At 47.2% G+C, this 24,731-nt stretch overlaps 1 protein-coding gene across 3 annotated transcripts in view; it reads right to left on the bottom strand.

The window, feature by feature from the left end:
- Positions 1 to 262: 262 nt before the first annotated feature.
- LOC146817849 (amine sulfotransferase-like) overlaps positions 263 to 24,731 on the bottom strand; it is a 148,785-nt gene continuing 124,316 nt past the window's right edge. For all 3 annotated transcript variants that reach the window (XM_085611317.1, XM_085611316.1, XM_085611318.1), the window contains one exon: positions 263 to 2,456. In XM_085611317.1, coding sequence (XP_085467443.1) covers positions 2,335 to 2,456 — 122 coding nt within the window. In that variant the 3' untranslated portion in view covers positions 263 to 2,334. The remainder of the gene's footprint in view (positions 2,457 to 24,731) is intronic.

Raw genomic sequence — 24,731 nt, 5'->3', positions numbered from 1 at the left:
TGCTAAGTCCAAGCACGCCTCAGGCTGGAGCATGTGCTGTTCAGCCAGGAGTGCTGCGCTCACTAAGGGGGAATTATATTGTTTCCACCAGTGTGGCCTAAGGTGTTTAAAAAGGCTACATGTTGTATAGCACTCTCTCAGGGCAAGGTTTTGTGTTTACATGTGGTTGGTGATCAAAATGTGATGCTCTCTAGGGGCTAGTTTTATAATTGCGTTTTCAATGCTGAAAGTACATATAAAAGCACACAGGCACATGTGATGATCATTTTTAAATGCTTTAATAAAAGAATAATGTAGACAGTGATTAATTAACAAAAGTATGTGCTTCATTACCATAATAAATGTATTTACACATGATTAGTTTTGATTATTACATTTTCTTAAACAGTTATGATATTTTAACATGTGGTTTGTTGGTCTGGACCCTCTTAGGGGTTCTGAGGTGATTATGCAATGTCATCACAAGGTATTTTTATCAGCCTTACGAATTTTTGAAATTTACTGTGCATTATTGAGTAGTGTGTGTATAATAATTGTACTTTAGCTTTTTTTCAAAAGTAAAAGCACAGACTGGACAATTATTTATTGCATGTTATTGTTGTTTGCCAGAGAATGGTGATTACTGGCCCACACCAGCTCCCTTGAGTAGGCCTTGGACTCCGCTACCCTAAGAGAGTCAATCTCTACAATGGGGTATTTGGTTTCCAGTGGAGGGCAAATATGAACCCACTATTTGTGCAGGCCACAAACTAATGACCCATTTCCTTAGTGATACCATGGGGTAGGTTAGTTAATGGGAGCGATAAATAGCCCCTATTACATGCTAGTGGAGAATAACAAGAAGATTATGTTTAACACACCAAAGCCTGCATGATATGGTAAGCACCGTACAGATTTCCCCAGTTAAACTTAGACGGTTTGGCCTGCAGAAATTGAATGTAGCTTGTGGTATATAACGCATTCGATAATTATTGGATGTGTTAAATAACTTTTACTGTGTAATTCCAATCAATGTGTAAACTTGGGTTTACGCACAGATCGGAATTAACCAAGCCACTCGTAATTAGGCCTCTAGAATCACCCCTTGTATCACAGTAAGCACTCCATGCGAACATTAGGCCACCAGAAAATTAGCATTGAAGGTAGGGTACACTCTGAAACACAAAGAATAAGGCAACCACATTTCAGAATTCAAAACATACAGCATATAAATCGAGAAAAAGCAAAGTAGTTTGATAAAAGGCAGGTTCTAGATAGTTAAGAGCTGGGATATTTAGGCCTTCTGAAGAAAGGTGGGGACTATGATTCCTGGTTACATTTAAAGGATTAAAACAGTTGTTCAGTTGCTTATCCTGGCAATGAATGTAGGGATTGTGATGAGGAATTGAGGATTAGTGGAACTGTTGTAGTTTGAGCACACATTAGAGTGAATATTTGGCCCTCTCCTCTCATGAACTACATATGGATAATGCCTTTAATGCCTTGTAATTGGGCAGTCGGACCGCCGGTGCGTCAATGGATGACCACCACTGCCACGCCACCGTGAGTCTGGTGATCCGTGGACCGCCAGACTCATAATCAGGACAAAAATGTATAAATGTGTGTGTGTGTGTGTGTGTGTATCTACACATATATACACACAGACTCAAGGTGGCGCGGCGGTGGCTGTCCAGTCACTGACACACCGGCGGTCTGACTGCCCAATTACAAGTTGTGTGGTCAGACTGCAATTGCACCGCCGCCACAGATCCCTGGTGGTGGCGCAGTTGTCTTGAGGCTGCAATATGCTTCGCGGTACCGCCACAATCCCTCCAAGCATATTCCGAGTTTCCTCTCTTCCACGGTTTTCACGGTAGTTCCTCTTCTATGAAAACAGTGGCAGAGAGGAAACAAAGGGGGGGCCCTGCCTCTAGGCCATGGGGTGCATACAGGGGGGCAAATTTTGTGCTCCCCTGTGTGCATTCACCCCACTACCTGCACAGCACGGATTGAGTCAGTCCATGGCGTTCAGGTACTGCCGTTGATGTTCCCATTGCGGTGCCAATTTCATAGGCATCACCATGGGAATGCTTAAAAACCACCCACAAGTGGCTAAAAAAGTCATAAACGGCGGGCGGTGCGCACACGAGTTTTGCACTGTGGGAACAGGGTGAAACCGTGGCGGTCCCACTCCCACACTGCTAAACTCTCAAACAGGCCCCACTTTTTTGGGCTCCATAAAAAACATTTAATTTTAATTTTACCAGACATAAATTTCTGAACATTTTTATTGGAAGTCCTTCTGGAGTACTGCCAAAGAACAATTTGACAACATGCTAAACTTAGATAGGCAGGCTATTTATCATTTATATCCCAAATAAACTTGACTGGTATATTTTCCATCTTCGCTTGAAATATCTTGTCAAATCTTTCATTCTGTGCAACGCTGAAGAGGTTTTTCCAGTCACCAATGGTACCTGTAAATAATAATACAAAAGACATAAAATAGAAGTTCAGGGAAGTTTAATGCTGCATTCTTAGAAGGTATATTCTGCTCATTAGGATACAAATTTCCAGGTATGTGTGTCTTTTTGTAAACAATGTATTTTACTTACTCATATAGGGGTTTAGATTTTGACAACAAACAGGAACATTTTAATGAAAAATGAACTACTGGAGCCCAGTCAGGGGACAGTAATAAAAGATTTCCCAACTGAGGAGCCTATTAGAATCTCGGTTGTAAAGCCTCCGACCTTAGGACTGAGATTGTCAGTTTCAATTCTGAACGGCTGATTACGATACAGCTGGTCGGAATTGAAACTGGCCGGTCATTCTGGGCGGCTTCCAACAGGTCAGAACCAGCCCTTAAACCACGTAGATGGCGTTTTATGCCATACAGATTACGATGCACAGTTTCCAGCAGGCTTTCCATGTCAGGCTAGCCTGTCAGAAAGCATGTTTGGGGGGACCCTAGCAGGGCCCTTTTTTCTTGCGGCCTCTGGTTGGGGGCTGAGGAGGCACCTATGGTGCCCCTCTGTTTGTTATTCCTCGGACCTTGTGGCAATCATATTGTGGCAGCAACTGTTTTGCGACTCAACACATAATGGGTAGCTGTTACTGTTCAGAAAATTCTATCAGGTGCATGATATTATAATGGTTCAGTCTTTGTGTTTGATGTGGGCATAGCTGCCCAATACCCCTCGATGAACTATTAAAAATGGTTGTATCCGACTTCCGTAATATGCTTTTATTATGAATCACACATCGAAATCAGGCTATTAGCTGCACTGACATCACAACAGTGGTTAACCAAAGTGGTGAATCTCTTTTGTGATGTCACCCAGGGGAAGCTCAAGCCTACCCTTTGTTCCACTACCTCGCCAGAATCTTCTGAGACCTAAGACCCAAGTGTGACAGAGCTATGGAGATTGGGGGTCTCACCATCCCTTTCCCACTTCTCTAGGGTGCCTACAGACCTAAAAGAGATGGGAGACTGCAGATGGCACTGTGCCTTTGCCAACTGCTTTCTCCCCTGTCCCACCAGGTTTCTGCATACCCATCCTGAAAGGGGAAATTAATCCACCCTGGCAAGCGGCAGTCACAGAGCTGCTGTCAGCGCTGTGCCGGCTCTCACTCTTAGAGAGGGGAGAACAGCATTGGATTGGAAGGGAGTGGGATTGACCCAAACTTATTTCCTACATGGGTGGGGCTCAAGTGGGTGGTGGGGGTGGTTGGCAGAAGTCCAGGTCTTTTTTGGGGCACAATTTGTTGAAAGTGGGGTCAGGAGTATATAAAGATGGCAAGAGGGCCCTATTTTTTCCCATTTGATGATGGGTAGGGGAGGTTTTTTTCAGAGGGTTGGTGGGTGAGTGGGTGGGTGGTTGGATGGCAGGTGTCCAAGAATTAATTTTTTTATTTGGAGAAAGAGAGGGTATATGTCCATTGTGGAGGTGTTTTTTTTTACATGTTCCATATGGCTCCTCTATTACGCCTCTGCCCCTGCATATGTTGGAAGGCAAGGCAGATGACTTTGGGACCATATACAAATTTTCATTATAGATGAGTATAAACAGGACCGGACTGGCGGTAGCAGGCATCGGGCATTTTCCTGGTGGGCCGTAAGGGTGGGGGACGGTTTCGGACCAGTGTGGGCTATTTTTGGTACAGGGAGCTGGTTTGGCAGCTTTTGTTGTCTATTTGAAGTCACACAGAACCCATTGATGAAAAAACATCATGTAGTTCATTGTTAATTACTTATAAATCTATATAATAGTGAAAGAGATTGCTTATGAATGCATAGTAGATGGTTTCCTCAGTGTTTTCCATTTGTGAGATGTATTGGATCCCACCATTCTCCTCATCATTCCACTCCTTGTCCTACTGTACTACTACTACTACTGCTTCTACTATTAATAATAACAATAACAGTAATAACAACAACAATAATAATAATATTGCACAACCTCTGAGATTCTACAGACATTGACAGGACTACATATAGGGGCTTATTCGCAAACTGTATTTTGTAGTATGTTTTTCAGTACTACAAAATGTACTACAAAATGTTATCCACAAACCTTTGTGTGGAGTTTAGACCTTTACCTCTCCCAGCTTTGTCTGTGTGGAGATCTCTGACCCAAGTGTGGAGTCTCTGCACACTTAGGTATGTGTTTCAGAAGAAAATCTGGGAGGGATGGGGTAGTCTCTGGAAAATGGGGAATATTTACTACAAAAGGGGAGGGCAATTAGGTAAAGTAAGGAGGGGTTAACGGACGGGGTAAGGAGGGATTTAGGGAGGGATGTGTACCCACTCACAAAAGAGTAATCCTATTGCTATCCAAAAACTGCACTTATAAAGTTACTACAACCAAAAAGGGGTCCAAAACAGTAGCAAATTAAACTACTTCAACTCAGAGCTGAAGTGCAGTGCCACACATGGTCAGCCACTGGTACTGCAACGCTCTCCAATACAAAACAATGGAGTTTAAACTTAAAATAAAACACTGTAGCAGATAATGTTAAATTAAATAAATTAGTTACATGATGCAGTGGCTACTTGTGTCAGAGGCATTCCTTTTCTCCTGGAGTTGTCCGGTGTGTTTTGTATTGCTGTCAACTACCCCTAGACGTATAAACATTCAATCCTGCAGTGGCCCTCTGTGTTACCCCATATCTTCAATTACTCGGCTTACCTATGCTGTTTATTCTGCTTAGTTGTACCTATACCAAGCACAAAACCTTTTTTTCAGTTTTGCATGCCTTATTTTAGTTTATAAGTCCGAATATGTATTTAGTTTTCTTGAAAACGACCTTCATAACCTCTGAAACATGTTAGTGTTTGTCCTGGGCTTTGCAATTCAAGAAACAAATACAATCATATTTCGAATTGCCAAATAGGCTCATTTGATAACTGAGAATTAGTGACTTTATTCCACTCGGTTGAGAGTAGCTGTCAGTTCCCATGGTCTCTCGTTTTTTTGCACACCCCTCAAGTCATCATTTGCATCTATTTATCAATTGGAATATACAAACTCCATCAGTACAAGAATAATTATGCGGTATATGCGAAATGATATATGATGCAAAGCATGACATCACTCGAATCTGTCAACACTATTTTAAACTCCTCATGTTCATCGAACATTGGTTCGCAGACTTAACTGCTAGCGGTAATGACCTTGTACTCAAGCACACAAACTTTTACCATGTATATTCATATTACAAGCACAATCATTTTCTTTGTCGAGTGTATACCCGCGATAGCAGCCGCAAAAAACATCGCAACAGGTGACACACGCAACTATCGCTAATGTTCAAGCTCAATAAACTTTATTCGGTTTTTGTTATTAAAACCATGAAAGTTAAACAGATCCAATACAAACAAACAATAAGTTGTAACATAATTTAAAGACAGACTATCGCTAATGAGATGCAGAGTAGGCGTTCCCGTGCCAAAAGCCATGACAACACCACTTCACAATATTCACAATGACCAGACAGAACTGCAATAAGAACACAAAACAGGCAATAATGGGCATTAGCAGCAGGAAAATAACACCTGCTCTGACCTGGTGAAAAGTCGGACCACAGCCTGCACTACAAAAGGGAGCACAGCCCACAGCCACACCTGAAGAACAGCAGATGCACCCGGGTAACTGGACATGCAACCCAGCGGGCCAAAAGGGCAACAACACCCACCGCCACCACCCCCAGGACCAACCCTCCCGAGCACCCCCCGACCAAAGACATGCCACATCAGCTACACCTAAACATGTACAAAATAAACAGCTTGATGTCGCACAATCACAACTGGTGACATGCATGTGTCGTCACAGAAATTAGCATCACACATTCACTTTCGAAGCAACAAATGAAACTTTATTAAAATGAACACTGAAATGAAATGAAGACACATGTCGGCTCCCCTCGGGACATTCCGTAGGTCATAGCCTGCAAGACAAAAATCATGATGAGAAGGTGTGTTCTGCACACATCAAAGGACAGAGAGAGAGTGAAGGAGAGAGAGAGAGATAAGAAGAGACAGGAGAGAGAGAGAGAGAGGAAGTGAGGGGGGAGAGAGAGAGTGAGAGAAGAAGAGAGGGGAGAGAGAGAGAAGAAGAGAGCGAGAGAGAGAGAAGAAGAGAGGGGGAGAGAGAGATAGAGAGAAGAAGAGAGGGGGAGAGAGAGAAGAAGAGAGGGAGAGAGAGAGAGAGAGTGCCGCCCCTGCATGCCCAGGCCACACTGCTCAGCTGCTGCCACCGGTGTGTCTCCAACCACTTGCCGTTATGTATAGCAGTACACCAGGTCACACATCTGAGACAGAGCCGTTATCTGAAACAGAGTCCAGATACATGATTGGCACAGTACACACACTTGCACAAGACAAAATCGTCCGCCCATGCACACCCAGGAAGAGGCACTCCAGGCCCCTCCCACAACCCATCGGAGCATGCCCACCCATGCATACCCAGGCCTCTCTGCTCACCTTCCGCCACCAGCGTGCAGACAGGAGGTCCCACCATGTGCCACTGCAAGCCACAAGCCCAGGGCCAGCGGACATGGCACCCTTCACACCATGCAGCCACACCCTGCAGGCCACCAGGTCTCACGTTTGGTGCTGGGCCTTGATTACTCCATGGCAGAGGACATACCAGTGCACCCGGCATCATCACAGGCTGCACACCCGTGCAGACCAATGGTTGCCACTAACTCTATGATCCTGGAAGCGACGCCATGTGGCTGTAGGCCCATGCTGCCCACTGTCTCTGGCCTACACTGCGGTCCAGCAGGGTACACACAACCTGAGCAGTCCGGACCGCCAGGACGGGGCATCATTGCAGGCTGCACACCCGCTCAGCAGCTTAAGGTGCCACAGACTCAGTGCACCCAAAGTCACCGTCCCGTGGCGGGGTGCCTGTGCCGGCAGCAATGCTCCGCGTGCCACTAACCCTCTGCAACCTCAGCCAGCGTCATGTGGTGGCAGGACCGTGCCGGCTGCAAGGCCTCGGGTGCCACTAACCCTGTGCAAACCCAGTCAGCGCCACGTGGTGGTAGACCCGTGGCAGCCGCAAGGCCCTGGGTGCCACTAACCCTGTGCAACCCCAGTCAGCGCCACGTGGTGGTAGGCCTGTGACGGCTGCAAGGCCTTGGGTGCCACTAAACCTGTGCGAAACAACTCATGGGCCCTTCATGATTGAGAACCATGGAGCGTCCGTCATCCATTCACCACCGGCAGAGGGGAATGTGATGTCGTCGGCCCCTTATGTTGGCGGAGTCATATGGCTTGTGACGCCTGTGCGGTATGGGTGTGGTGTGCGTCCAAACCTGCCCTCAGGGAGTGGCTGTGACATGCTGATGACTAGACCAGTGACTTGCACACCACCAGCGAGTAGGCCTGCGGCGCGTGGCAATGAGGGCCCCCCTTGGAGTGTTAGCGGGGTGGTCTGGCCTGCCATACGCCGGACCAGCGCAGGGCTTGCAACAATGACTCGTGGGCTCTGGGCGTGGTTCAGTCCATGTCTGGACATGGAAGTGACAGATGCGTGTGTCCCTGTTGTAGCGTCCACGGGACCTGGTACACAATATGCAATTTAGCACTCTCAGACTGGCATCCCACAGGATGAGCATCATTGACGCAAGGGAAATCAGTGTCCCTACATTCATCCACACATTCATACATGAATGATGAAAGACATGAAACAGCAGTGCGTCACTGGATGTTTATTGCACATCAAGTGCAGTTCTGCAGCTGGAGCGGTACAGGGCAATGACGAGCACACTACACAATATGGGTCCGTGGAGAGCCAGCCTGAGTCCATCTGGGGATGACAAGTACTGCGGAAGAGGAAGGGTACAGTCCGCAGTCTGGTTGCCGTGTCATTGGTCATCGAACAGGATATGGCAGTCCATGTCGCTGTCCAAGGTAAGTGCATCGGAGTGTATCGGGGGTCAGTGGAAGGTCATAAGGCCATGTGCGGGACCAAGCAGAAAAAGGCCAGGTGGCGGAAATGATTGCTAGTGCCTCTTGATCACGAACCCATCCACTTCCTCGTCCCCGGATGTGTGCTCTGCCCCACTTTTGGGTGTTGCAGTACCGGCTTAGGCACTGTGTGTCACTGACACATCAGGTGCCGGAGTGGATACGTCTGCCCCACTGTGAGGCAATGGCACACCAGGGGGCGGAGATATGGATGGTGTGGGGGCAGCAGCATTCATCAGCGTCACACTTTTGTGGCAGCAATGACATGATGATGATCTGCATGGCATGGTAGATCCCAGCTACATTTCGCTGATGTGCAGCGGGGGCAGCCATCTTTTCCGCCTCCATCCACACCATGTCCTCCATGAGCCTCCGCGTGTGTGCCAGCTCATGGCTGGTATCGCTGGTGCCCCTCTGAGCGGACAGGTGTTCTTCTCTCTGCGTCAGGACTCCAGCGATGTCAGTCAGGGCTCGTTGGAGACCATGGAGCGGGCCTAGACAGCCATGGATGGCATCCAGTTTGGTGGCCATGAGGTCAAACCCCGCCCGCACCTGCTCAGCCGTCTCCTTCTGGGCCTTCCGGCACAAGGCGTTGGAAGGCCGTCTGTTGTTCCTGGGGGTCTTTGGAGAATGCCGGGGCCCTGGGTGCCCCCTGCTGGGTGGTTTGGGTGGTGGGTGGGGTCTCCTCGATGCAGCTGGTCAGCCCTGATCCTGGAGGTGGGTCACAGATTATGTCAATGATGTCTAGGAGGGCTTGTGTGTCGAGGCTGGGGTTGTCCTCCTCTTCATCAGTGAAGAGTGGCTGGGACTGCTCTGAAGGGGGTGTTGACAGTGGCCCTGCAATGTGAAGGGGAGATGATGTATTGCAATGTGTCCACATGTATGTAGCCGCATGGAGCATGTTGACAATCAGACAGCATGGCATTGTACATTGTGACAGTTTATAGATCTGGGCGATGACCCAGAGTCATTGAGGGTGTGCACTGTGCTCTGCTTGATTGTGCATGTGTGCCATCGTGGCCATCTCAACCCGTCCCCCAAGTACCTGGTGGTCACTCACCCTGTTGCGGTTGTGTTGTGTCCTGTCGACCAGTGTCCGGTCCCCCGACTCCGGCCACAGTATCCACACTGATGACTGTCGACATCAGCTCCTCCATGTCATCCAGCACGAGCTGTGGCGCTGGGCATCCACCTCCAGTCAGCATTGCTGCCTTCTGGTTGGCTGTGTGTTTCTCCTTGGTCTTCCGTTTGATGTTATTCCATTGCCTCTTGACCTCGTCCAATGTCCTCTTGTGCTCTCCGACGGCATTCACCGTCTCCACGATGTCCCGCCATATTCCAGTTTTGGTGCCCAATGACACGTTGGAGGTGACGAACAGTTGTTGATGGTGTTCCATCACCTCCGTGACTATGATCCTGTTCGCCTGCGGACTGAACTTTGTCTTCCTCTTCTTCTTGTCCTTGTCTTTCCCTGTCCCCGAGGTCCTGGGCTGGTCGTCCGGGGTGCTTGCAGGCTTGCGCTCATTCTTTGCGCCTGCCGAACTGCCTTCATGGTGCTTGGGTGTTGGTCAGTTTGTGTTTGGGTCTTTTTTCTACTTTAATAGTGTTTTTTCCCACCTGCCAGGTGTGTGTTGCAGGCCTGGCGCTGCTTATCGCTGATTTCCTCATCACGCTTTGGCCCATCGCAGGTTTTTTGTGTGTTGTGGTTTGTGTTTTTATCTCCATCGAGGTGGTTGTATCGCGGACATTGTCCGTGTTTTCGGCAGACTATTGCATGGTACCGCCTTGTTGTGAATTCCACGTTGACACGGCGTTATTTTCCCACGATGGGCTGCGATGTTGGGAGTTGCGTTAAGCTACTCTTGCGGTAGTTATAGCATGTTCTTGTGAATATACCCCTAAGAAAGTAAAATTGACTACGTATCATTTAAACCTAACATCAGATTATTTAGTAAAACGGTTTTGTGAAATGTACTGTTACCGAGTGCATTATAAAGAATGAATCACACAGCTATGTCTTCAAGCCAAAAAGAAGGTGAAAGGGACGGTGGCTCTCAAGACTCAGACTTACAGAGACAGAATGAAAGGCTGCCCAGCACTACTACTTGATGCCTCCAAACTAAACCTTTAAAAACATCTCTGCTTGCTTTATGCTTGCTTTCTTTGTTTTTATAAAACTATTGGACACTGAAAAGAATAAGACCTGGAAAAACAAACAGAGGGCACCGAATGTTATGAAAGAAAAGGAAAAATGATGCATGTCATGTTTTTCCACGATTGCAGATAGTAGAAGAAAAATGCATTTGCATTTTATTTCTTTCATGAAACTATGCCGAGAAGCACAAAGAAAAATATGGTCAGGCAATGTAATTGAAAGTCAGAGTAAGTACTATTAGACTGGACTACCACAAATATATAAAATGGGAAAATGCAAAACGGTGGCAACGAGAAGATAGAGGCAGTCATCTATGCAAGAAACACATGCCTAAAAATGAATAAATGACGTTAAAAATGGAAAAAGGTTGAGTGGTAAAACAGTGGATCCATCTCACAATGGTAGTATCTATGCTCTGATTTCTATCGAGTTTTACATTCAAGAACAGAATGCTGCTGCTTTTGATGGGCAGGTTTAAAAACATTTTCACCAGTTTCAGAAAGCCAGTGTAGGAGTATTACCTTCACGAATTGCTCCTGATGATCAGTTTCTCAAAGCTGAATATGTGGTAATATGCTGCTGCTGCTGTTTCTATTGGAAATGTTCTATTGGTGTATTTATGTATTTATGTCTATAGCAGAACAAAGGGAAATGGGTGTTAGAAGTTTCGCTTAAGTAAACATGCAGTGGGTGTTTGCACAAAATATCGGATAAAAAATATTATGAGGACATATATTTCATGTCAAGAATATCGAGGATAAAAATATTGTGAAGGTAAGTTTCTATGGGTAAGCCAACTTTAACTATACTGAACTCCACATATTCGTACCTTAACAACATATATATCTTCAAGGTACGTAGATCTGGAGTTAAGAATAGTCAATCTATACTGCCTCATTGCCCTTACCTTCTTGATATTGAGGTCCCTGAAAGTTTTGGCACAATATTCTGTCCACACCATATTTGTTTCCTTGATATTCTGTCAGACGGCATATTTTGTAAAGAGGCCGATGATTAGCACCTCTCCTCTGAGCATGTAGTAACAAAAAGCTTCTACTGCACACGTTATATTGGTGTCTTTAATTATGTCTTTCGCATGGCACAGTAAAGGGTTATAACAATAGAAATGTGGCAAAAGTGAACATAAGGAGTCTCAGATTGTGGGAGTCAGCCTCTGGGGTATTTTAACTCCTACTGACTCATGCTAGGACTGAATAAGCATTAAAGTGCAATAAATACAGACCACGAAAAGATGCTTCATGAAGGAGCAGGGCCATAAAACAGATTGAAATATTCTTTACCTGTAATGGACTGCTCATGGTCAGTGCCTTTGGTCTTCGTAAGAAATTAGATTTATTATTTGAGGTGGTGGACTGTCCACTACAAAGAATGATCACAATCCTTATCAAGGTGAACCCTCCAAGTCACTACTCAGTCCCCTGGTAGCAACGTCAAAGAGTAGACTGGCTTAAGTTAGGGCAATGTGTGAAGTATTTATGCAGTACCAAAGTACTTATGAAGTCAGAATGCCAAACAATAAAAACCCAAACAGAGCAAGAAAAATAGAGTAACATTGAATACAGACAATAGCATAAACAAACTCTCAGTACCAATAAATGTCTATGGTTGCTGTAAAAATGGACATGGGTGCAATGTCAGGCTGACCATGAAGGTGCATGGGTCAGATCCAACAACCAGCTTCATCCTGTTCAAAGATTTTACCTTCTGAGTTAGTTTTTTAAATCCAAATCAACCAAAGGAAAATACTTCTCAAACTACAGGAACTCAAGGGAGGAACTTAGAGTCTCACAGGGTGACAGGCAGAGGACAACAAGAGGACCCAGCCTAGGGCCAATTGCTACCTGTCAGCTGGGTATTTCCAGGAAAAGACATCTTGCAGCTTGTTGTCTTCCAGTAGCCTCCCAGGAGGTTATGAAAATGACCCTTGAAATCAATGTTTTTGTCCTGGGTACAAGAAGGTGCAGGTCTAGTCCTTCAGGGTACCTCTCAGGTCACAGGCAGCAGGTGCATTCCTCTTCTCATCTTCCACAGGTGCCTCGAGTTGCCACATTTATGCTTGGTGCCACCTAGTGAATGGTGATAACTCTTGGGCACTCCCTAAAAGTTCCCAGGGCCAACTCTTTCAAATTTTTTAGTAGCTCCTGTTTGCCTTACTGCAAAAAAAGCACAAACTGCCATGTGTCAAGGAATTTTCAAGAATGAAAAAAATCTTCAACCACACTAAACGTGGGCTCTGTGGGCAGGAGTATGTGTGAGAGTGTACTATGGTAATCCTAGTGTCCTCCCACATACTTAAAACCAGTTTGAAGCAGGCACTGTACCCACAATACACTGGCAAAGCTCAGCCAACCGCTGCGTGGCAAATAATTTTCTCACACGCAGCTCGCCAAGATTAAGTTGGCAAGTGTGAGCGCGAATTTCTAAAGGCAAACAGTCGCGACCTGACAAGACCGCCTGTGTTGTGAAATCTCGCCAGGAGGCGTTCTAGCACCCAAACATCACATTAGGGGATGCAAATTCCCCTAGCGTGATGTTTGGGTGCTTGAACACCTCCTGCCGAGATATCACAACACAAGTGGTCATGTCAGGTCATGATCGTTTGCCTTTAGAAAGCTGCTGAACATTTTGAAAATCTAATAGAGATGGTTGTGAGTTTTTCCTGAGGCGGAAAGCCGGGAAAGTGTGTGTTGTGCAACGTTTTTAACAACTTTGAGAGTCACGTATTTTCTGTTTTCACCGGCACATCCCCCCCCCCTCCTGGCACTTTGATCCTGGGCATTAGGCTCACCTGGTCAGCTGTGCAGAGGAGTCGAGCGCCGACGCCATTCCGGCGTGCAGCGAGGCCACGCCCCTTTCTGGAGGCGACGCCCCTGTCTAGGCCCCGCCCACTACCCAACATACTTAAGGCTCCGATCCACAAGCTCCGGTTGATGGTTGTGAGTTTTTCCTGAGGCGGAAAGCCGGGAAAGTGTGTGTTGTGCAACGTTTTTTAACAACTTTGAGAGTCGCGTATTTTCTGTTTTCACCGGCACATCCCCCCCCCCTCCTGGCACTTTGATCCTGGGCATTAGGCTCACCTGGTCAGCTGTGCAGAGGAGTCGAGCGCCGACGCCATTCCGGCGTGCAGTGAGGCCACGCCCCTTTCTGGAGGCGACGCCCCTGTCTAGGCCCCGCCCACTACCCAACATACTTAAGGCTCCGATCCACAAGCTCCGGTTGATGGTTGTGAGTTTTTCCTGAGGCGGAAAGCCGGGAAAGTGTGTGTTGTGCAACGTTTTTAACAACTTTGAGAGTCACGTATTTTCTGTTTTCACCGGCACATCCCCCCCCCCTCCTGGCACTTTGATCCTGGGCATTAGGCTCACCTGGTCAGCTGTGCAGAGGAGTCGAGCGCCGACGCCATTCCGGCGTGCAGCGAGGCCACGCCCCTTTCTGGAGGCGACGCCCCTGTCTAGGCCCCGCCCACTACCCAACATACTTAAGGCTCCGATCCACAAGCTCCGGTTGATGGTTGTGAGTTTTTCCTGAGGCGGAAAGCCGGGAAAGTGTGTGTTGTGCAACGTTTTTAACAACTTTGAGAGTCACGTATTTTCTGTTTTCACCGGCACATCCCCCCCCCCTCCTGGCACTTTGATCCTGGGCATTAGGCTCACCTGGTCAGCTGTGCAGAGGAGTCGAGCGCCGACGCCATTCCGGCGTGCAGCGAGGCCACGCCCCTTTCTGGAGGCGACGCCCCTGTCTAGGCCCCGCCCACTACCCAACATACTTAAGGCTCCGATCCACAAGCTCCGGTTGATGGTTGTGAGTTTTTCCTGAGGCGGAAAGCCGGGAAAGTGTGTGTTGTGCAACGTTTTTAACAACTTTGAGAGTCACGTATTTTCTGTTTTCACCGGCACATCCCCCCCCCCTCCTGGCACTTTGATCCTGGGCATTAGGCTCACCTGGTCAGCTGTGCAGAGGAGTCGAGCGCCGACGCCATTCCGGCGTGCAGCGAGGCCACGCCCCTTTCTGGAGGCGACGCCCCTGTCTAGGCCCCGCCCACTACCCAACATACTTAAGGCTCCGATCCACAAGCTCCGGTTGATGGTTGTGAGTTTTTCCTGAGGCGGAAAGCCGGGAAAGTGTGTGTTGTGCAACGTTTTTAACAACTTTGAGAGTCACGTATTTTCTGTTTTCACCGGCACATCCCCCCCCCCTCCTGGCACTTTGATCCTGGGCATTAGGCTCACCTGGTCAGCTGTGCAGAGGAGTCGAGCGCCGACGCCATTCCGGCGTGCAGCGAGGCCACGCCCCTTTCTGGAGGCGACGCCCCTGTCTAGGCCCCGCCCACTACCCAACATACTTAAGGCTCCGATCCACAAGCTCCGGTTGATGGTTGTGAGTTTTTCCTGAGGCGGAAAGCCGGGAAAGTGTGTGTTGTGCAACGTTTTTTAACAACTTTGAGAGTCACGTATTTTCTGTTTTCACCGGCACATCCCCCCCCCCTCCTGGCACTTTGATCCTGGGCATTAGGCTCACCTGGTCAGCTGTGCAGAGGAGTCGAGCGCCGACGCCATTCCGGCGTGCAGCGAGGCCACGCCCCTTTCTGGAGGCGACGCCCCTGTCTAGGCCCCGCCCACTACCCAACATACTTAAGGCTCCGATCCACAAGCTCCGGTTGATGGTTGTGAGTTTTTCCTGAGGCGGAAAGCCGGGAAAGTGTGTGTTGTGCAACGTTTTTAACAACTTTGAGAGTCACGTATTTTCTGTTTTCACCGGCACATCCCCCCCCCCTCCTGGCACTTTGATCCTGGGCATTAGGCTCACCTGGTCAGCTGTGCAGAGGAGTCGAGCGCCGACGCCATTCCGGCGTGCAGCGAGGCCACGCCCCTTTCTGGAGGCGACGCCCCTGTCTAGGCCCCGCCCACTACCCAACATACTTAAGGCTCCGATCCACAAGCTCCGGTTGATGGTTGTGAGTTTTTCCTGAGGCGGAAAGCCGGGAAAGTGTGTGTTGTGCAACGTTTTTAACAACTTTGAGAGTCACGTATTTTCTGTTTTCACCGGCACATCCCCCCCCCCTCCTGGCACTTTGATCCTGGGCATTAGGCTCACCTGGTCAGCTGTGCAGAGGAGTCGAGCGCCGACGCCATTCCGGCGTGCAGCGAGGCCACGCCCCTTTCTGGAGGCGACGCCCCTGTCTAGGCCCCGCCCACTACCCAACATACTTAAGGCTCCGATCCACAAGCTCCGGTTGATGGTTGTGAGTTTTTCCTGAGGCGGAAAGCCGGGAAAGTGTGTGTTGTGCAACGTTTTTAACAACTTTGAGAGTCACGTATTTTCTGTTTTCACCGGCACATCCCCCCCCCCTCCTGGCACTTTGATCCTGGGCATTAGGCTCACCTGGTCAGCTGTGCAGAGGAGTCGAGCGCCGACGCCATTCCGGCGTGCAGCGAGGCCACGCCCCTTTCTGGAGGCGACGCCCCTGTCTAGGCCCCGCCCACTACCCAACATACTTAAGGCTCCGATCCACAAGCTCCGGTTGATGGTTGTGAGTTTTTCCTGAGGCGGAAAGCCGGGAAAGTGTGTGTTGTGCAACGTTTTTAACAACTTTGAGAGTCACGTATTTTCTGTTTTCACCGGCACATCCCCCCCCCCTCCTGGCACTTTGATCCTGGGCATTAGGCTCACCTGGTCAGCTGTGCAGAGGAGTCGAGCGCCGACGCCATTCCGGCGTGCAGCGAGGCCACGCCCCTTTCTGGAGGCGACGCCCCTGTCTAGGCCCCGCCCACTACCCAACATACTTAAGGCTCCGATCCACAAGCTCCGGTTGATGGTTGTGAGTTTTTCCTGAGGCGGAAAGCCGGGAAAGTGTGTGTTGTGCAACGTTTTTAACAACTTTGAGAGTCACGTATTTTCTGTTTTCACCGGCACATCCCCCCCCCCTCCTGGCACTTTGATCCTGGGCATTAGGCTCACCTGGTCAGCTGTGCAGAGGAGTCGAGCGCCGACGCCATTCCGGCGTGCAGCGAGGCCACGCCCTCTTCCTCCTACATCCGTAACTACAAATCATGTGCCCCCTCCGGCAGCGCAGCGGACGAGCGCAGCGGGCGCGCCGGTGGCGCTCCGGAGGTGCGCCAGAGGTAAGCCCGTCTGCGCCCGTCCGCGCCAGACCGAGCCAGGAGCAAGGCACTGGCGAGAATTCAAGGCTTACATACTCCAGAGTCTACCTTCATCATCTCTACCAGCCCCTTGTACACACAGGCTTACACTTAATGAGAGCAGATTCCCACTGTACCAACTGCCCCCAGTGTCCCTTTCACTTTACCCCCTCGATAAACGAGATCAACACTCAGACGACTATCAACATGGCCCTGCTGAACTGTAGATCTCTCCCCAAACATGCCCACGAAATCCATCTGCTTATGGAAGAACATCATCTAGAGATTCTGTTTCTCACTGAAACATGGCTCGCCCCCGAGTCAGATGCGGATATCGTGCAGGCACTGCCCCAAGGTTTCTCCATACAACATCTGAACCGCCCGAAGGGCAGGGGAGGGGGAATAGCCGTCATTTTTAAAGACCTCTTCTCGTGCAGATTTCTCGACAGCCCATTGATGGATTGTGAAAACATCCATTTCATCATTCAAATCTCCCCCTGCAACTCCCTCTCAGGAGTCCTCATTTATCGCCCACCAGGATCCATGGGACAGTTCCATAACTCTCTCATGGAATGCTCCGTGGCCCTGGCTAGCACTCGACCCAATTTCCTCATTTTAGGGGACTTTAATGTCCAGTTTGATAACACTAAGGATGCCACAGCAGCTGACTTGATTTCAGACCTCGCTGCCCATCAATTTCATCTATTAAACCATCGACATCTTCCCACGCATAATCTCGGACACTTGCTGGATCCCATCTTCTGCAATTTTCCTGACCTTAGGGTAGGAATGCCGATACCAGTGCCCTGGACTGATCATCGACTTATTCCTCTAAGCCTGCAGATTAAGACCTTTTCTCCGCCCAATCAAGCACCGGGCAGACCCTCTCGCCCCTGGCCGAAACTTGACCAGGATAAATGGGCGAATGTATTAGAACGCTCCAAGCCGGCGCCCGATAGTAATCCGCACTCGGCGGACGTGCAGTTTAGGTCCTGGGTTGGAAATTCCCTCGATGCCGTTTTGCCTAAAAAACCGTACTTAAAACCTAGGAAAAAAGCCTCCGCTCCATGGTTCTCTCATGAGATCCGCCTCCTGAAAAAAACCTGCAAGAGAGCAGAAAGAACATGGAGGAAAGACTTTGATTCCAACAGTAAAAGGGAATACAAAGTAGCCATTCTTACCTACAAAAAAGCCCTCAAACACGCGCAAACTGTCTTTTTCACTGATAAAATTAGCAAGGCATCCTGTTCATCTAGAGAAACCTTTCAAATAATGAAAAAACTTTTAAAAATTCCAGAGCCACCTCTAACATTTAATCTCCCGGGTAACCATTGCAACGAGCTAGCTGCGTTCTTTGAACAAAAGATTCAAAAGATCCTCCTTCAGCTTCCCCCACTTCCTCCCAACGATCCGGCATCCACTCATTCAGAGCAGACTCAGAACTCACACATAGAACTTGATATGTTCCTTCCCATCTGTGAGGAAACCTTGCGGCCCATCTTCCAATCCCTGAAAAGCGGCTCCCCGCTGGATCCAGCACCTGTCAGACATCTGAAACAAGTCACCTCCACCATTCTGGCGCCCATGGCGAGTTTGATTAACGCATCCATTGAAAGCGGATGTGTCCCACCTAGCTGGAAGAAAGCGATTGTCAAGGCCTTACTAAAAAAGCCTAACCTGGATCCGAATAATTTTGCCAACTTCAGACCTATTTCCCTGCTCCCATGCGTGAGCAAGATAGCGGAAAAGTTCATCAACAGTCAGCTATCAAATTTCCTGGAAAGCAACAAATTGCTAAAATCCACACAGACAGGTTTCCGCCCTGGCCAGGGTACGGAAACAGCGATGGTGGCGGTTGTCGAAGAGGCGAGGAAAATCATCGACTCAGGAGGATCAGTGGCAGTGATCCTTCTGGACCTCAGTGCGGCCTTCGACACCGTCAACCACAGTATCCTGGCCCAGAGACTCCAGGATCTTGGTATCTCTGGCTCGGCCCTGATGTGGCTAAAGTCATTCCTGGCCAATCGATCCTTCCAGGTGGCGGAGGGCGATTTCCTCTCCAGGGAGACTCCTATACACTGCGGAGTACCTCAGGGCTCATCGTTAAGCCCTACGCTCTTTAACGTGTATATGTCGCCATTAGAAGGTATTGTCGTCCCGTATGGTATTAAACTTCTGACCTACGCGGATGACACCCAGCTGGTTGTTTCCCTCAGTCGACAGGATAACCCCGAAATAGATCTGCACTCCTGCCTGAGGGACATAGTCAGCTGGATGAACCTATCCCACCTTAAACTCAATGGCGACAAGACGGAGATTATGGTGATAGGCAACCAATCCTACTTCCGGCCGGAGTCTCTATGGCCTCCTTGCATGGGCGCACCTCCAATCCCCAAAGCTGAAATTAAAAGCTTGGGGATCTGGCTTGATCAAAATCTCACCCTAAGCACCCAGGCAAGGAAAACGGCTGGAACATGCCATGGTCTCCTACGCACCACCCGTAAGATTCTCCCCCTGCTTCCACCTGAATCGAGGAAACTCCTCCTTCAGGGTCTCATCCTTTCAAGACTGGATTATGGTAATGCTCTTTACCTCGGGGCTCCAAAAAAAGTGATTGCCAGGCTTCAGGTTGTGCAAAACGCCGCTGCCCGGATTCTCACAAACACTAAGACCCGATGCTCGGCCAAACCAGCAATTAGAGCCTTACACTGGCTGCCTGTTGAGCAAAGGATACATTTTAAGGCTATGTGCCTAACCCATAAAATCATACAGGGTAAAGCGCCGTCAATATTAAAGGACCTTGTGATCCCTTATACCACTACCAGAATCCTCCGATCCTCGCATGCCAATCTGATTCAAACGCCTAAGATAAGGAAGGCTCGTTCAGGAGGTCGACGTTTTTCCGTTCATGCGTCCAAGCTTTGGAACTCCCTTCCGCCTGACCTTCGGGCTCAATACAATCTGCTTCCATTTCGAAAGGCACTAAAGACATGGCTGTTCCCATAACCTTCTGCTCCGCCTCCGGTTGAACTCGCTGTCGCATCTTCCAGCGCTGGGACGCTCAAGGGCAGCCATGCGCTTTAGAAATCTCCTTACATTACATACATTACATTACAAGAAGCAGCACCCTCTGGCATGCCATTTGGTGTAATTTGCACTGATTCTACAGCGTGGAACAAGCTTTCAGCGCTAAATATGAGCACCAGCAGCCGGACATGCCGAAATCCACCCACTTGCAGAACTCTGCGGAATCTCGCATCATTTTGATGCAACTCTGTCGAATTCCATGGAGTGAAACTCATTGACTTTCACCCATCCCTAAAAAAACCCAGGGAATGTCTGGTAGAACAAAAGCAGGGTCATTCAGCGACCAGACAAGGCATTCCCAAGAATTTTCTTAGCATCCTGTTGTCTCCCTTTGAAGTGTGCCGCAAGTGTTATATGTGGCTCAACAGACCTGCAAAGCAGGCTTTGACAATGGGGTGTCACAGGATGCCCACAACCCTCACTTGAGTTCAGAGAGTCATCTCTGCCCAATCAGGTCAGTCTACTACTTGTTCCTGGGAGTCATTTCACACCTCATTCACACCTATTCAGGATGAGCGGGGAGGAGGAGTACGTGCTTGGCGCATCCTTGGCGGTAGACCAGTCAGGTCCATTTATTGATGGGAAGTTTGAAGGAAATTAGATCACTTTCCTAGTGGAAACTGGCGCTACCCGTTTTACTGTACGAACAGCAGAAATCCCAAACCTACCCCTCTCGGGAGAAACTATCAAAGTTGTTGGAGTATCAAATAAGCAGATTAGGACCCCAATAACAAAACCATTAGAAGTGAATATTGGAAATTTCAGAGACATGCATTGATTTGTAGTATGCGAGTCGAGTCCAGTAAACCTATTAGGAAGAGACTTACTGTGCAAAATGAATTGCACCGTCTTATGGTGTGGCTTTCCAAACACCAGATGAAGATGTAGCTTTCAAAATGATGCTAGCTAAACATGGAACAGAAGTGGATGAGATGTTTTCACTTATTACTGAAAGTGATTTGCCTGACGAATTAAGAAATACAGTGAGGTCAGATATGTGGGATTTTACAGGAAAAGAAATTGGTCTAATGGCAAAGGTAGACCCCATCAAAATTGTGGTAAAAGACGGTGCAATATATCCAAATAGACCACAATACAGAATGAGCCCTGAAGTAAAATCAGCAGTTGCCCCAGTAATTGACCAAATGATTGAAAAGGGAATTTCAAAGGAAATATTGAGCAGTCCTTGTAATTCGCCAATCATGGGACTTAAAAAGTCTAGTGGAAAATATAGAATAGTGCAATATTTGAGGAAAATCAACAAAATAGTAGTACACTGTTGTCCTGTAGTACCAAATCCTGCAGTGATTCTTTATTAGATACCATGGGATGCTCATTGGTATACTGTGATTGATTTGTGTCAAACATTCTTTTCAATTCCACTGCATCCAGATAGCCAATATATTTTTGGTTTCCGGTTTGGAGACCATGTTTTGGCATGGTGCAGAGTTCCTCAAGGGTACACAGAAAGTCAGTTGATATTCAATCAAATCTTGAAAAAATGTTTAGAAACTTTGGATATGTCAGGAATCTCAGTTTTAGTTCAGTATATTGATGACCTATTGGTGGCATCAAAGACAAGAGAAGCTTGTGTCACTGACACCATAGCTTTACTGAACCATTTGGCACAAAGAGGACACAAGGTGTCCCCAGCGAAATTACAGTTTTGTAAACAAGAAGTTCAATATAAGATAGAGAGAGGAGTCAGAAAGGTGACACCAGAAAGAATAAAAGTGATTTGACAAACGAGCAAGCCTAAAACTAAAAAGGAGGTGCAAATGTTTTTGGGAGTGGTTGGATACTGACGTCAATGGATAAGTGGATTTTTACTACTTGCAAAACCTTTAATAAGGTTAACGCAAAAAGAGATGATGGATCCAATTGAGTGGGATGATGAAAGTGAAGAAGCATTCATAAAATTGAAAAGTTGTCTGTGTGAAGCACCAGCATTAGGAATTCTGGACTAGTCGAAAGAATTTGCTTTGTTCTGTTGTGAAAGGGAAGGGTGTGCACTTGCAGTGTTAACCCAGAGACATGGATTGTCTCGATGTCCAATAGAATACTTTTCTGCTACGCTTGATCCAGTGGCTGCAGCATTACCTGGCTGCTTAAAAGCAGTAGCTGCTACATGTGCGAGTCTGGAACAGAGTGAGTCGATTGTGATGGGACATTCTGTCAAAGTGTATGTGCCACATTCAGTCGAGATCCTTTCAACAAGAACTCGTACTCAACATTTGACCCCTAGTCGGCTGACTAAGTATGAGAGAGTAATCTTGGGTGCTGAGAATGTAAGTGTGACAAGATGCACCATGATGAATCCAGCAAAATTGTTGTCCGATTCCTACTGTGAGGAAGTGAAAGAAGAAGTTGATCATGATTGCTTGGAGGTGACAGAAATGTGTACAATGCAAAGACTGAACCTCCTTGACATTCCACTGGAAGAGTCAGATTTTGTGCTGTTTGTTGATGGGTCATGTTTGCGAAGGGAGAATGGATGTTTGGTTATGTTGTATGTACTGCATCAGGTATCAAAGAAGCTTCCTGTCTAAGAGGAGTCAAGTCTGCACAAGTAGCCGAATTGTTCTCATTGACAAAGGCTTGTAATATTGGAGAGAAATTGAGAGCAACCATATTTACGGACAGTCAATATGGTGTCGGGCTTGTGCACAACTTTGGCCATTTGTGGCTACAGAGGGGATTTCTAACTTCTTCAGGATCTCCCATAAGAAATGGCAAAGATGTTAAAGAACTATTGGAAGATTTGCAATTACCAAAAGAAATTGCAGTGGTCAAATATGCCGCACATAAGTCAGGAAATGATTGTGTGACACTGGGTAATCGGCACGCAGACCTAGTGGTACAATTTTGTGCAAGGAATACAATGTCTTTGAACAGAGATATGGAAAAAGAAGTTACCAATTGCAAACAAATGTTGTTCTCTGCTTTTGAAACATGGTATGAAGTTAGACGATTACAGGATGAGGCAGACATAAAAGAAAAGGAACACTAGATCAAAACAGATTGCACAAGAAGGGCTGACAATGAAGTGTGGGTGTGTCCAGATGGTAGACCAATAATGCCAGATTGCTTGTTGTCGCAAATGGCTAGGGTATATAATGGAATTGCAAACGTAGGGAGGGATGCCATGATTAGACATTTCAGACAGACATGGTTTAATCCCAAGCTTAGGGTAGTTGCAGAAAGTCTCTGCCAAAGATGTTTGACCTGCCAACTGCAAAAGCCAGGGAGGAAAACAGTGGTCAGTTGGGGAAAAATTGGAAAAGCAGAAGGACCAGCTACAAGATTGTAACTAGACTTCATTGAGTTGCCACCATGCAATGGTTTAAAGTATGTCCTTGTTATTGTGTGTCTGTTTTCTCGATGGGTAGAAGCTTATCCCACGAGGAGGAATGACAGTCTCACAGTTGCCAAACTTCTGTTGAGAGAGCTCATTCCTCGTTTCCGATTTCCAGTCACTTTGGAATCAGATAGAGGACCTCATTTCAATAATGAGATAATTAAATTGATTTGTGAAGCTTTCAAAATTGAGCAGGAATTACATTGCGCCAATCGACCAGAAGCCTCTGGAGTGGTTGAGAAGCTCAATGGTACAATAAAATCAAGGTTAGGAAAAGTATGTGCATCCACTTCACTGAAATGACCTGATGCTTTGCCTGTTGTATTGATGAGTCATTCCTGACCGAAGAACAGGTTTAAGTCTGCATGAAATCCTCATGGGAAGTGCAATGAGACAAGCATTTGTACCTGGAAACAAATTGATGAATATAACTGATGATGTAGTGTTGGATTATTGCAAAGGACTAGCTGATCTGGTACGTTCTGTGTCTCACCAGGTTGGAGAAGATGCAAACGCAGTACAGCCAAAGCAAGCTCATGATTTGTGCCCTGGAGACTGGGTCGTGATAAAGAAGCATACGAGGAAATCATGCTTGGAACCCAAGTGGAAAGGACCTCATCAAGTCATATTGGTCACGACAACAGCAGTGAAGTGTGCTAGATTTCTGGATTGGATCCACACCAGTCATGTTCAAAGAGTCCCAAGTCCACCTAAAGAGCAGCAACTGGTAGAACAAAGAAAAGAACCAGAAGCTGAGAGTAGTGAAGTCGAAGAAATCAGAGAGACAGTCTCTGAAGAATGCATTGATGAAGAACAACTGAGTACAAGTCAAGTAGATTGGGCACCAGTTACTGGGACTGAAGAGACTGCTAAAGAGACTGAGAAAGAGTTAGAACTTTAAAGACAAGAACAAAGTGAACAGAGAATAGAAGAATCTTCTTTTGAAAAACCAGATCAAGCTCAGTCTGAGGAAGTAAACGAAGGACCAGAGAACTGAGAGCAAAAACAAACAACAGAAGGAAAAGCAGCAGAAAATTCAGAACAAGTCCAACCAAAGGAAAGAGAAAATAAAAGGACACTTGCAATGGGAGAAGATGGAGAAAAGGCAGTACAGTCAAAAAGTGTTAGAAAGGTAGATCACTGGCTGAGTGGAGTGGAAAGACTGGGATACTTTCTAAGAAGAAAAACAGGGAAAGTACTAGAGCAAGTAAACAAGGTATTAAGTCAGGCTGAACAAGAACAATGAAGAAGAAGATCATTAAGATTGTCAAAAAGAGCTAGAGTTCTGAATAGAAAATATAAGGCTCCAGAGCGGACATACATTATATTGGAAGATTTTGAAAATCTTGATCTAAACTAAGAACCAGTAAATAGTATTGTTGAGGGTTCTGATGAAAGGGCTCTGAAACCACCTTAAAGAGAAGACTTTTGTACAAAGGGTGGATTCATTGAGAAATTATCAAAAGAAGAAAAGAGGAAAGAGGAAAGAAGGACTGACCAAAAGCGGAAAGC

Source organism: Triturus cristatus, chromosome 6, assembly GCF_964204655.1.
Source record: "Triturus cristatus chromosome 6, aTriCri1.1, whole genome shotgun sequence".
NCBI lineage: Eukaryota > Metazoa > Chordata > Amphibia > Caudata > Salamandridae > Triturus > Triturus cristatus.
The sequence above is the reverse complement of the archived record's forward strand: the minus strand, read 5'-3'. Positions and strand labels throughout refer to the sequence as shown.